At 57.0% G+C, this 13,033-nt stretch overlaps 1 protein-coding gene across 2 annotated transcripts; it reads left to right on the top strand.

Annotated features, from left to right (window-relative positions):
• The first annotated feature begins 2,393 nt into the window (after nucleotides 1-2,393).
• On the top strand, nucleotides 2,394-10,907 carry KDF1 (keratinocyte differentiation factor 1). 2 transcript variants are annotated; one of them, XM_072917939.1, is made up of 5 exons: nucleotides 2,394-2,512; nucleotides 3,642-3,812; nucleotides 6,334-7,427; nucleotides 8,290-8,364; nucleotides 8,967-10,907. In XM_072917939.1, the coding sequence occupies exons 3-5, from the start codon at nucleotides 6,344-6,346 to the stop codon at nucleotides 9,047-9,049; spliced, it is 1,242 nt and encodes a 413-aa protein (XP_072774040.1). In that variant the 5' UTR covers nucleotides 2,394-2,512; nucleotides 3,642-3,812; nucleotides 6,334-6,343; the 3' UTR covers nucleotides 9,050-10,907. The 2 variants fall into 2 exon arrangements, with proteins under 2 accessions (XP_072774040.1, XP_030146191.3); XM_030290331.4 differs by having other exon boundaries at nucleotides 2,474-2,549.
• Nucleotides 10,908-13,033: the final 2,126 nt, after the last annotated feature.

Below are 13,033 nucleotides of genomic sequence, written 5' to 3'. Positions count from 1 at the left end.
CTGCCCCCAGACCCAAAAAACTGGGGGGACAGGCAGGACTGAAACAGAGCATCTTCCTCTCTCGTTTTTTTGCTCTCATCGGGTGGAACCCGGACTCTCAAGGGTACCCCCAAAAGGGGAAAGGGCCGGGGTGTGTCCTGCCATGAGCTTCCCCCGTTCCCCCAAAATGAAACCCCGGAATCGCAGAGGTTGGAGGGAGCTCAGGCGGTGCCTTCTCCGTCGTTGCCTGCTCAGAAAATAATCGCTTTTTGGGTCACCCCTCGTGTCTGCCCTGCCTTCCCTGCTCCAGGGTGAGGAAAGGACATGGAAAGGGGAAGCAGCTGTGCCTGGACATAGTTTAAGAAATACGAAGGTGAGCTGGGGACACCGGGCAGTGAGGCTGAGGGCGAGCCCCCAGAGCAGCCGTGTCTCCGGCTGTCCCAGCACATCCCAGTCGCGAGCAGACAGCGGCTGGTGAATGCAAATCGTAGCAAAAGACAAGAAATGCCCCTGCCCTGAGGTCAGGCACAGCCTGAGTCCCCAAAACCCTCCGGCACTGCGGGATTTCTGCTCGGGCTGTCGAGCTATTAATGATTTAGCAGAGGAGGCTGCAATTAGCAGCGCTCAGAATAAACCTCGGTGATACAAAAGCCCGGTGAGAGCTTTGTTCTGCCTTTGTTCTCCCTGCCTGGCAGTGCCCCTCTGCCGAGGCACCGGGCACCGGGACGGGGCAACGGGAGGGGACACCGGGAGGGGACACCGGGAGGGGACACCAGGAGGGGACACCGGGACGGGACACCGGGAGGGGACACCGGGAAGGGACACCGGGAGGGGACACCGGGAAGGGACACCGGGATGCGACATCGGGTGCGACACCGGGACGGGACACCGGGAGGGGGCACCGGGAGGGGACACCGGGAGGGGACACCGGGACGGGACACCGGGAGTGGACACCGGGAGGGGACACCGGGAGTGGACACCGGGACGGGACACCGGGAGGGGACACCGGGAGGGGACACCAGGATGCGACACCGGGACGGGACACCGGGAGTGGACACCGGGACGGGACACTGGGAGGGGACACCGGGACGGGACACCGGGAGGGGACACCGGGAGTGGACACCGGGACGGGACACCGGGACGGGACACCGGGATGGGACACCGGGATGCAACACCGGGAGGGGACACCGGGACGGGACACCGGGATTCTTTCCTTTCCCCGAACCTCCGGACAGGATCCGACCCCCCAGGAGGGAATCCCCACTCTTTGGGAGGGGGACACTTCGGGACAGGGATCCTGGGGGAGCGAGGCCCTCGGGATGGGAACACTCGGGTGGGCCCGGGGATCCTCGGGGAGGAGATCGGCCCCGGGAGGGGTCCCGGGGACCCCGGGAACCAGGGCGGCTTTGGGGCATGCACCCGCGGGGGTCCGGGGTTTGTACCGGGTTTGTACCCAGGTTTGTACCGGGTTTGTACCCGGGGTTGTACCCGGTTTGTACCCGGGATTTGTACTGGGTTTGTACCGGGTTTGTACCCGGGGTTGTACCCGGTTTGTACCCGGGATTTGTACTGGGTTTTTACCGGGTTTGTACCGGGTTTGTACCGGGTTTTTACTGGGTTTGTACCCAGGTTTGTACCAGGTTTGTACCCGGTTTGTACCCGGGATTTGTACTGGGTTTGTACCGGGTTTGTACCGGGTTTATACCTGGTTTGTACACAGGTTTGTACTGGGTTTGTACACAGGTTTGTACCGGGTTTGTGCCGAGTTTGTACCGGGTTTTTACCCAGGTTTGTACCCAGGTTTGTACCGGGTTTTTACCGGGTTTGTACCCAGGTTTGTACCCAGGTTTGTACCGGGTTTTTACCGGGTTTGTACCCAGGTTTGTACCGGGTTTTTACCGGGTTTGTACCCAGGTTTGTACCGGGTTTGTACCGGGTTTGTACCCAGGTTTGTGCCCAGGTTTGTACCGGGTTTGTACCGGGTTTTTACCGGATTTGTACCTAGGTTTGTACCCAGGTTTGTACCGGGTTTTTACCGGATTTGTACCTAGGTTTGTACCCAGGTTTGTACCGGGTTTGTACCCGGTTTGTACCCGGTTTGTACCCGTGATTTGTACCGGGTTTGTACTCGGGGTTGTACCCAGATTTGTACCCAGGTTTGTGCCGGATTTATACCCAGGTTTGTAACCAGGTTTCTACCGGGTTTGTACCGGGTTTGTGCCGGATTTGTACCCAGGTTTGTACCGGGTTTGTGCCGGGTTTGTGCTGGGTTTGTAACCAGGTTTGTACCGGGTTTGTACCGGGTTTGTACCGGATTTGTACCCAGGTTTGTACCGGATTTGTACCCAGGTTTGTACCGGGTTTTTACCGGGTTTTTACCGGGTTTTTACCGGGTTTGTGCCGGGTTTGTCCCCGCTTTGTCCCCGCTTTGTGCCGGGCTCGCGCGCTGCCCCTCGCCCAGACCCGCTTCGCCCGCCGCGCTCTGTTGTCCCTCGGCGCGGCCCGTCCGGGTCACGTGGCGCACCTGGCGCAGGTGAGGCGGGGCCGGACGCGCTCCCTCCCGGCTGCAGGTAACGAGACCCGGCCCGGCCCGGCCCGGTACCGGCACGGCTCGGCACCGGGATCAGCCCCGGCACCAGCCCCGCCATCAGCCCCGGCCCCGCCACCGCCGCCCGGCGCTTCGCGGCCCGGCCCGGCCCAACCCGGCCCGGCTCGGGGGCAGCCGCAGGCCGCGACCGGCAGGGAGGGAGGGAGGGAGGGAGGGAGAGCAGCTCCGTCACCCCCACACCGGGATCCCCGCGGACCCGGGGCTGCCCCCGCCGGGCGCCCTCTCCCTCCCGTGCGCCCCGTGTCCCCCGGCACAGGGACACAGTGTGGGGACAGCCCCCGTTGTCCCCCCGGCTGTCCCTTCCCGCTGCCCCGGTGGGGTCGCAGCTCTGCCGGGGGTTTTGGGTCTCCCTGGTCGCTGCTGGGCTCAGCTGTGGTTCCCGGGGGAGCGGTGGGAGCTGTGCCGAGCGGGGCAGGCGGGGACGGGGCTGCTGCTGCTGCTGCTGCTGCCGCTGCCAGCTCCTCCTCTCCCCAAAACTCCCCCGCCTGCAGGATGGCGGGGGCCCGAGGTAGGCAGAGGGAGCTCCCTTTGGGGCCCAGGTGGGCCTCCCCTTTCCCTTCCCTTTCCTTTGGGAGGGAAAAGAGTCAAACTTTGTTTGCCTGCCTCGTGGTGGAGCCCTGGCTGTCAGCTGGGGCGGGGTGGGGGTTTTGGGCCAGGGCACAGGAGGGTTTGGCTAGAGGCAGTTCCTTGGGCAGGTTGTTCATACCCCAGGGAGCTGGGAGGGGGGTGCTGGCTCCCCAGGGGTGCACGGGGGCAGTGCTGGACCCACATTTACCCTGGGCTGGGATCTCCCTCCCTCCCGGTGCCAGCGGAGCAGTGGGGAGCAGGAGCTTAGCAGGTGACTTCAGCTCCTGGCAAGGCAGCCAGGACACTTCCCAGCTGTGGATGCTTCCACAGAGTTCAGAGAAGCTGCCTCAGTGTGTAAATCCTGTCTGCTGAATCTAGGAGCCATTCCCTAGCTGCCAGCAGCACCAGCAGCGTGGTTCTTGTCAGATGGGTGTCATGTTCTTCAGGAGATTCACAACTTAACTGAGCTTCTTTAACGCTTTCCAAGGAGATCCCGCCCTCTGAACAATGAAGATCTTGGACCCTGGCTAACTCTGAGTCCTGCAAACCCTTTGTGGATCCTTCCTGGCTCCTCTGGAGCAGATGCTGAGGCTCTCCAGAGGGATCTGCAGTCACTCACGGTGCCTGTGTGAGAGCAGAGGAAGCTCCCAGCCATCGTGTGAGTTAATGCTGGGGTGTGGATTTTGGTCTGAGCATTTATTTATGGCTGGGGGTTTTGGTCCAGCCCGTTCCTGTGCTGGGGAAGCTGCTGGATCGAGGAGCTGTGTCCTGTCAGTGCTGCTGAGGAACACAGAGGTGCCAGAAGCGTGAGCTGGGATGGGAATGGGGCAGCCCAGGGGTGTCTCTGGCACCTGTAGGTCTTTCCTTAGAGCTGAGATAATGCTCCTCTCTCTGTCCCAGATGCTCTGAAATGTCAGAATATTCTCTGTTGTTACATCGAGGAGTGTTGCTGTGCAATGCAGATGTTGGGTCTGGAATGAAAAGAAACATCCCAGTAAGCAGTTCCCAGTTCAGCTCAAATGTTTCCATGTTGCAAAACTGAAGAAGTTGAGGGGGAAAACCCCTGACTTGTTCTGAAGTGAAAGCAATCAAAACTCTGCAGTGATGCTGAGGTGAGGGAGCTCTGCCTGCTCTGCCCTGAAATTGGAGCATCTGGGGCTTTTTATTTTGCATATTGCCCAGGAATGTGCAAAGGGAGCTCCTGGGATGAATTTTCATAAGGTAACAGAGCCAAAATATTCCTGGAAAGCAGTGGTGTGCTGTAACTGCCTGGCTTTCAGTCTGGGCCTGTTTCTTTGTGAGGAAAATGTGACTATTGGTTTAAAAACCAGGGAGAAAGAGGCAGTGCTCTAACAAGGTCTGACAGATTTATTTATTCATGCTTGAAGTGCCCTATAGAAAGTCCATAGTAAAACAACCAGGGCAGCCCTACAACACATACACTATGGCTGAGCTCTCACTGCTTATTAATTACCCTAATTAGTATTTAAAAGGATCTCTTGGAGGTGCAAGCAGCGTCAGCCAAGGAGCCTGGAAACCATGGAGAATTCTGGGACCCACCACAGCGTGGGATAAAGGCAGAGCAGCAGAAGTGGAGAGTGGCAGCCCTGACCTGACTTTCCTCACATCACCCCGTGCTGAGCTTTAATGACAAAAAGATTAAAAGCAGGGAAAATGAACGTGCCAGAGTGTGAAGGCTGGCTCTGTGCAGAGGGAACGTGACAGGTCCCTCCTGCCTGCAGAGCTGGAGGGGCTGTGCTGGGATTTCTGCTTCTGTAGGGTTTGTCAAGGTTTTGTTCCCATCGGGGTGGTTTGAGACCGACTTGTTGACGTGGTCTTTTCCGTAATCCAGATGAAGACATCGGGTTTTCGTAGGGAAGCCTTTGCCATCGCCTGACCTTAGCATGACTGGCAGAAATCATTAGTGTTGGTAATGCTGTCATTGCTAAATCCTCTAAATTGAAATAGCAGCAAATAATGTGGAGTTGGAATTGGCAGCTTGCATAATGATGGATTGCTTGTCATCTCCTCCTGGGCACGATGTGTTTTGAAATGGATAAGTGCTGTCAGGGCCCAGCCTAATCCCGAGGAATGTGAGACAAAGGGAAGTTGTTTAAAAAAAAGATACTTTCCCTTTGGAGCCTGTCAGTGGCTCCACCTCCAGCTGTGCTGCTCCTGCATTGCTCTGGAGCTGACTCCTTCCAGCTGCGTGGAGGAAACTCTTCTGAAGCTTACAGGGGTTTTGATGTCTGAAAAGAGCCCTTTTCAAGCACCTCTCTTTTTCTGATGAGAGCATCGACCCAGAGGAAGCAGCAAGGCTTGGGTGGTGGGAGAACCTCGGTGGTGGCCCCTGAGCGAGAGCAGCGCGAGTCCTGACGCGAAATATTCCCAAAAATCATTGCAGTGTTGGCTTTGGGGACCTCCAGCTGTCAGAGTGTCGGAATCTGTGGGTATTGGTGATTTCGAGATTGTAGAAAGTCTCTGTCTTTCTGCCCCGTTGCCAAAGAAGAAGCCATAGTTCGTCTGTGCTGTTTTTAAGGTTGTTTATTTTTTCTTATCTCTAACATGTTCTGCTGCCCTGCCGCAGCTCTGTCCTGCAGGGCAGCGTGTGGGGCTCTGCCCTCAGTGGGATGGTACAAACATTATATACCAGAAATTACGTGTACTATATTTACAATAATGTGCCAATATCTATCATCTACGTTGGACAGTGTGTCCCCAGCCTAAACCAATAGAAAAATGCCAACATCACCAAGAACATGGAGGTAAGGAAGAAGAAGGAGGAAGAACAGGATCAGGCCCACTTTCCTACATCTTAGACCTCCTGACCCCCCTGTACAAAGTAAAACCCCCTTGTACAGGTGTTAAAACCCCCTTGTACAATACTAAAAAATTTTACCCTCTAATTAGTGACTACTTTTACTATACCATCTAACTCTCTGTGACCGCTTATTCCACCTTCAAAGTTGGTAATTCATTCCATGGTTCAAACTCAAGATCACAGCTGTTTTCAGCTGCTTGCCGGGGTCTAAAATGCTTTTGACCAAGGCCTGGAACCTCTGAAAATGTCTGAGGGACATTTTGAGTTCCGACATCAGAGCTCCCCGTGCTGGGACCAGCTGGCCGAGGTGGGATGCTGGTGGCTGGGTGGCTCTGGTTTGACCCGCTGTGTCCCGCAGGTGCCGAGCCATGCTGGGCCGGAGGAGCCGCCCGGGCCCCGAGCTGAGCGGCGGCCGGCAGCGGGAGCAGCCCTGCCCGGAGGCTGTGCCCCTGCGGGCGCGGGCGGCCGGGGATGTCAGCCTGGAGGTGTTCAGTGGCTCCACACCCGAGATCAAAGCCAGCCACGGCCGGGCCCAGCAGATGCGGGACAGGAAAGGCCGCAAGGCCGAGCTCAAGGACCCCAACGGCCGCGAGGCAGAGACCATCACCTTCATCTCCGGGACAGCAGAGGCTCCCCCGAACCAGAGCTTCTGCTGCTCCTCCCTGTCTCAGGCCTGGAACACGTACAAGGCGGTTTTCTGCTGCATAGTGACGTGCGGGGGCTGCTTCCAGGACTGCAGTGTCTGCATTCCCTATCCGGGGCCTGCCGAGACCTCCACGGAGGATGGGAAGAACGGAGACTACAATGGGCGGCTGCCAAACAGCCCCACCAACACCTCTCCTGCTGAGAAGAACGGGAACCAGATCAAAAAGTCCAGCATGGGCAGCAGTTTCAGTTACCCGGACGTGAAGCTGAAGGGCATCCCTGTCTATCCAAACAGGAACACCAACCACCACCCGGAATCTGATTCCTGCTGCAAGGAGCTGCTGGAGAAGCCCTTCAGGAACAGCATAGAAAAGCCACCGCTGCCCAGCAGCCACCGGAGCTCGGAGGAGTACTACTCCTTCCATGAGTCCGATGTGGACATCAGCGAGCTGAACGGCTCCATGTCCAGCAGGCAGATCGACGTGCTGATCTTCAAGAAGCTCACGGAGCTGTTCAGCGTCCACCAGATCGACGAGCTGGCCAAGTGCACCTCGGACACCGTCTTCCTGGAGAAGACCAACAAGATCTCGGACCTCATCAACAGCATAACTCAGGACTACAACCTGGACGAGCAGGATGCCGAGTGCCGGCTGGTCCGAGGCATCATCCGCATCAGCACCCGCAAGAGCCGCGTCCGGCCCCACATCCCCCTCCCCAGCCAGAGCCACGAGGAGAAGTCCGGCCGGGGCAACGCGCCAGACAGCGGGAACGAGACGATGCTGGAGTCCATGGTCATCAGCCAGGACGGTACGGGTGTCCCTGGGGGTCCCTGGGTGTCCCTGAGGGTCCCTGGGTGTCCCTGGGTGTCCCTGGGGGTCCCTGGGTGCTGCCAGAGGGTTGTGTCACCAAAGCCGCAGAGGTGTGGCACTGCAGCGGGGCTGGGAGCCGGTCTGTCCCCAGTGGGCTTGTTCTGCTGGGGTGTGTGAGTGGAGAGCTCTGCTGTTCACCCTCCTCCCTGTGCTGTGGCTTTCTTGAGCCTGTCTTTCCTTGCCCGTGAGGTTTGTGCTGAGCAATAGATGAGGTTTGTGCTGCTGCTGCTGCCTGTGCTCATCTAAGGGAGGCAGAGAAACGGTGAGTCAAACTGAACTGGTAGGACCAGACGAGCTGCTCGTGCCCGAGGATGTCCAGTTACTCAGCTGGCTCTCTCCCATGTGCTGCCTGGCTAATGCCACCCTTAGACTCCAGTGACAGTGTGTCCTCAGAGCCCGGAGCTCCTCCACACAGTGAATATCCTCGCAAAGAGGAGGGCAGGGCTGTTCCACAGCACCAGTGCTGCTGCTCCTTCCTCCTTGTGGGAGCAGCCTCAAGTGTCTGAGCTCCAGAGCAGGTTATAACAGAACTTGTTGTAGAAAAGCCTTGAAAAGCTGAGTGTGGGAGCAAGGAGGTATCCAGAAGTAGCAGAGGAAACCGTGTGGGTGTTGTGCTTCCCAGATTAGCAGAGAGGCTGCTCCTGGGATTTAAGGACACGCAGCTCAATCCGGACAATGGCGGAAGCAGTGGGAGGACTCAGACTCTGCCTGTCCTGTTCCCTGAGGGTGTTCCCTGACAGGGATCCTCAGTGCTGAGTCACCCTGTGCATCATCCTTTGCTGACTCTGGTTTCCTTGCAGAGCTGGCCGTGCAGATATCGGAGGAGACCCCGGCGGATGTGCTGGCCAGGAACATGAGGCGGCACAGCAGCGCAGGTAACGCACCTGGCCGGGCGTGGCTGCAGAGGGGAGCCCTGAACCTCCCCTCTCCCGTGCCCTCACCCTCCACAAAGGCTGAGCTGACCCTGCTCCTCGGGTTCCCCTCAGTTCTCCTGGGCTTTGGGAGCGATGGAGCTCAGACACTCCCTGGGTTGGTGGATCCTTCTGAAAAGGGTTGAAATCCAAGAGTGGCACGTTTCCTGGCCTTGCACAGCACCTGCCCTGGGAGCTTTCAGTCTCTCTGTACATTGACAAAGTTTGGGGCTGAATTTGGGGTGTGACTGCCAGAGGTCACAGCTGGGTGAGACTGGGAACAACGGGAACTGTGCAAAAGGGAAACAGGCAAGAGTGACGGGCTGCCCCGAGCTCTGTCCTCCCAAAGAGCACCCAGGCTACAAGACAAGTTTCCTCCTGCACAGCAGCCTGTCCTGGGAGATGGCTGCAATGCAGGCAGGGCTGTTCCCTGCCATGGCTTTGTGTGGCTTTCTCCTCCCTCATGGTACACAAAGCCTTTTGTGGCAGCTGCTTCCCCACTGCCAGGCTGCTGTGCTTCCCCTGGGCTAATGGCAGCATCTCTTCTCTTCTCTCTCCTCCCCAAGGCTCTCCAACCAGCAGAGATTCCTCTTTCCAGGACACAGAGACTGACTCGTCCGGGGCACCGCTGCTCCAGGTGTACTGTTAAAGGACCCCAGCAGCAGGGAGGCATTCCAGACCTTTGCTGCACTCACAATCCTCCTGCCATGTGGAGTGTGCTGTGCCATGGTTGATTTTTTTTTTCCAGTCTACCCTGATCCTTATTGAAGCCAGATTTATCCTGCTGTCTGAATTTCACTGGATAGTTTGGGTTTTTTGGACAATCAAGGAAGCAAACTGCGGAGCTAATGAACTTGGGAGGTGGAATGTGTGCCCAGGGAGGAGAAGATGGACAAGGAAGTAGCAGAGAACTTGTGCCTCTGTGATTCCTGTAAATCACATTTAGCTCCAGCAGCCTCAGTGGCTCAGCCCTTTCCCTGCTTTGAGGACCTGTTGTACAGTTCTGCTTCCTGCCGTTGCCTGAGTGAACTTGGAGAGGGAATAACTGTGTGGTGTCTCTGTGCTGGTGCTGATGTTGAGGTGCAGGCCGAGATCCTGCTCTCGAGGGACCTAAATCACTATACAAAGTGCCTGTGTTGGTCCTACAAACCCAAAGTCTTCTACCCAGGGTGTTTTCAGTAGGCAGATCTGCCTTTCCCTGCTGAGCCTTGGTGTCACCTCCTGCTGCCTTGTGAGGAGAAGGTTCAGTTTTATGGGGTTCATTTAACTGGTGGCCTTTTGGCTCGTGTCCTGAGACGGGCCCAGTGCTGGGGGCTGGGATGAGCTGAGCTCTGCCAGCCTGGTGGCACCCAGGAGCACACACTGACCTGTGTGTGCCAGCAGCTCTCCTCACCCCTCTGCCCAGCGCTCCGTGTTTCCCCTGGGAGAGCCTGGAGCAGGTGAGGGGAACACTTGATCCACTCCTGACTTTCTGTGCTTCAGAACTGGGCTGTTTGACTGTTCTGCTGAAAAATCCCTTCCAGCCCCTTGGTTTGCTTCAATAGGGAAGGCTTCTGAGAGCGTCAGCAGAGGGTTTTTGAGGCTTTTGGGAGAGGAAAGCCCAGATAGGCCCCGGGCTGCAGTGTGGACCATGGTTTTGTGCCTTAGATGGACTGGAATGTGCCTCAGTTGGACTGAAATGTGCCTTAATTGAACTGAAATGTGCCTTTGTTTTATAGCCTATGATTGCTCTTCAGAGGTTTGGGCAGGGAGGAAGGATTTAATTCCTCTCACGAGCTCTCAGGCTTCTTTAAAAGGCCAAAACTTTGAAATGGACAGTTGAGTCCGTGTTAGAGCCTGTTTCTGTAAACCACTGGCTGTTTCCAGAGTGTGCTTCCAGAAATCAGGGGCATTACTAAGACCATACCTGGAGACACTGACAGAGATACTTCAAAGATAAAGGGAAGAGACTGAGCCTTGGATTTGGCTTCCCCTCCCTGCTTTGTGTTTAAAGGTGTTGGTTTATGAGAAATCGAGTTTATACAAGGAAAAGACAAGAAGCAAGGCCAGGCTGGGACTCCCAGGGGAGCTGTGTGAGGTCACCTCCTTCAGAATGCTGCCCATCCTGAGGGACCCGCTTGGCTTCTGCTTCTCATGGGTTTGTGCGTGGTGATTTGGCCAGGTTTCCTCGGAGCTGTGTGCTGGGGTGTCACACGGGTCACACTGACACAGCTCTGTGGGCTGTGCTTTGGAGACCAGGGGGGAGCTGGGCTTGCAACGAGCTGCAGTCACTGGTCCAGAGCAAATCCACCTCTATAGTGGCTAGTCTGGGTATGAAGAGTGAGCCTGTGAGGATTAAACTAGCCAAAAAAACCCCAAGCCCCCCAGAAACTCACTAAGAGGAAGGCTGTCAACTCGACGGTCCCTGAAGCTGGTTCACCTGTGGTGTCTTATGGGATTCTTTTGCACTCATCGGCCATAAATGTTCTGGTTTGGTCTTTTTTATAAAGTAAAAGTTGTGCTCTTTACTGTGCTGTGGCTTTTACGTTCCTGTTTTCATCAGCTTGGGGATGTTGGGGCGGGGGTTGGACGGGGGTGGCTGATTCCTGCAGTCCCAGATGGACCGAGACATTTTCATCCGTTTGGTGGCTCTGGGGGGATCCTGAATGCCAGGCTGGTGTCTGGATGCAAACAAAGGAGCCTCTGGGGAAGTGTTTGTTGTCATGCAGGGAAACCTGGACCTTCCCCGGGCAGTGATGCTGGAACTGAGCTCTGGAAAAGCTGAGCCTGGGGGGAGAATTCCCAGCTTGTCCCTGTGATGTCACCAGCTCAGGGCAGCAAATGCGGGGTTTGCTCTGCAGGATCAGCTCAGGGATGGAGGGTGGCCCAGCTCTGACCCTGTGACCTGAAGGACCAGTTCTGCACTTCCCAGTTTCAGTGCAAACCCCAGGACAACCTGCAGGGCTCCATTCCTGGCACCCGGGCAGGTGCCCTGGGGGGTTTCCCCGCTGGTGCACAGGACCAGGATGTTTCCTGGGAGGATTTCAGAGCCATGAACAGGTAAATGCTGCCTTCTCTCGGCTGGGAAGGGTCTCTGGGGATGTTTTTGTGTCTGGAGCCCTCAGACCAGCTGGGTGGGCACTGTCAGCCCAGTTGTGTTCAGCAGCTTCCCAGTTTGCTGCATGGGCCTGGGTTTCCTTGCTCACATCCACACGTGGGATGAGCCCATGGGGTTTTTGTCTGCAGGAAGTTTTTTGCCGTGGATAGAGCTGTCTTGGCTCTTGCTGGAGTGGTTTTTGCTCTGGGCCTTAGTGTTCTGCTGAGTGAGCTGACTGGGCTGCCCAATGGAGACCTCACAGATGCAAGAGCCTTTACCTGGCCACACAGCTGTGGAGGTGTTCTCTCACACAGGTACTTCCTTCTGGGAGCCTGACTCAGCACCTGGCTTTTCCTGAAGCCATTGTTTGGTTTCATTGAGCTTGGTTTTGCCAGGAGAGTCTCCAGACACTCCCACTTTGTGCTCCTTGCTGTGCTGTGCCCTCGGGGGGATACCTGTCCTGCCCAGGGATCCAGTGAGGGCAGCTCAGGAGCTCTGCAGGAGTGTTAAAGAAATCCCTCTCCACATCCACACCCTGAGCTGCTGAATTATTTATTTCAGTGTGGCTTCGACATTAGGAAGTAGATGGATGGACCCTAATTCCTCACAGCCTGGCCCTTGCAGTAACAGAGCAGCTGAGGCTCCTCCTAAAATGACACAGTAACATCCGATACTCGCTGTTCCTGTTCCCTTCCTTGGGGTTCTGCTGTTCCATTGCTCTTCCCAAAGCAGTCCTGGAGTCTGGGATATTTCCCAAATGCTGTGAGCTGCAATATTCAATAACTAAGGAGTTGCTGTTAAGGAAAAAGCCCAAATGACTGGGGAAAACTGTACCTTGTAGGAAGCTCTCTGCAGATCCTGCTGTGCCTGCACAGGCCTTGCTTTTTCAGGAGCTGGGGAGGGGCCCTGGGCAGGTGAGGAGCTCCGGGCTCTGCCCTCCGGCTGGTGGCACCTCCAGGTGACCCGGCACAGGTGTGGAGCACCATGGAGCACCAGAGGGACCTCGGTGAGCTGTCCCTGTGCAGCCCTGCTCTGCTGGGGCTCGGCCACCACACAGGGATGTGTGCATGGTTTGGATCCTGGTGCTGCCCGGCACTTCCCTGCCGTGGGCTCAGCGACAACACACTGGTGGTCTCCAGGGACTCAGACTGAGGTGGGGTTTTGCATTCCTTGAGTCCCAGCAGGGTTTATCCCAGGGGAAGCTGCCTCAGGAAGCAAAGGGTGCTCCCAGCTCCCTTTGGCCTGGGGACAGCGGTGGCCGGGGTGTTTGCAGAGGACAAGGCCGGCAGTGAAACACCTTCTGTTCCGCTGGCCGAGGGGCGAAGTCCAGGGGCAGCTCTGGGATCAGCCACGTTCACAAACACGGCCCGGGCGTTCACCTCCTCGGGGTCAGGGCGCCAGGCATGGCCCCGTTCTCCCACTGACACTCCTTCCTCCCAAAACCTCTCCCCTGGCCTCCCTGCGCTTCACTGACAGAGCTGAGAGCAGCCCAGCCCTCCCAGCTCACCTGCCCCACACACCAGGGGTCAGTGCAGACTGGCAGGTAGCTCATTCTGG

The sequence above is a fragment of the Taeniopygia guttata genome, chromosome 23, assembly GCF_048771995.1.
Source record: "Taeniopygia guttata chromosome 23, bTaeGut7.mat, whole genome shotgun sequence".
NCBI classification, from domain to species: domain Eukaryota; kingdom Metazoa; phylum Chordata; class Aves; order Passeriformes; family Estrildidae; genus Taeniopygia; species Taeniopygia guttata.
This window is presented reverse-complemented; position numbering and strand designations above follow the sequence as displayed.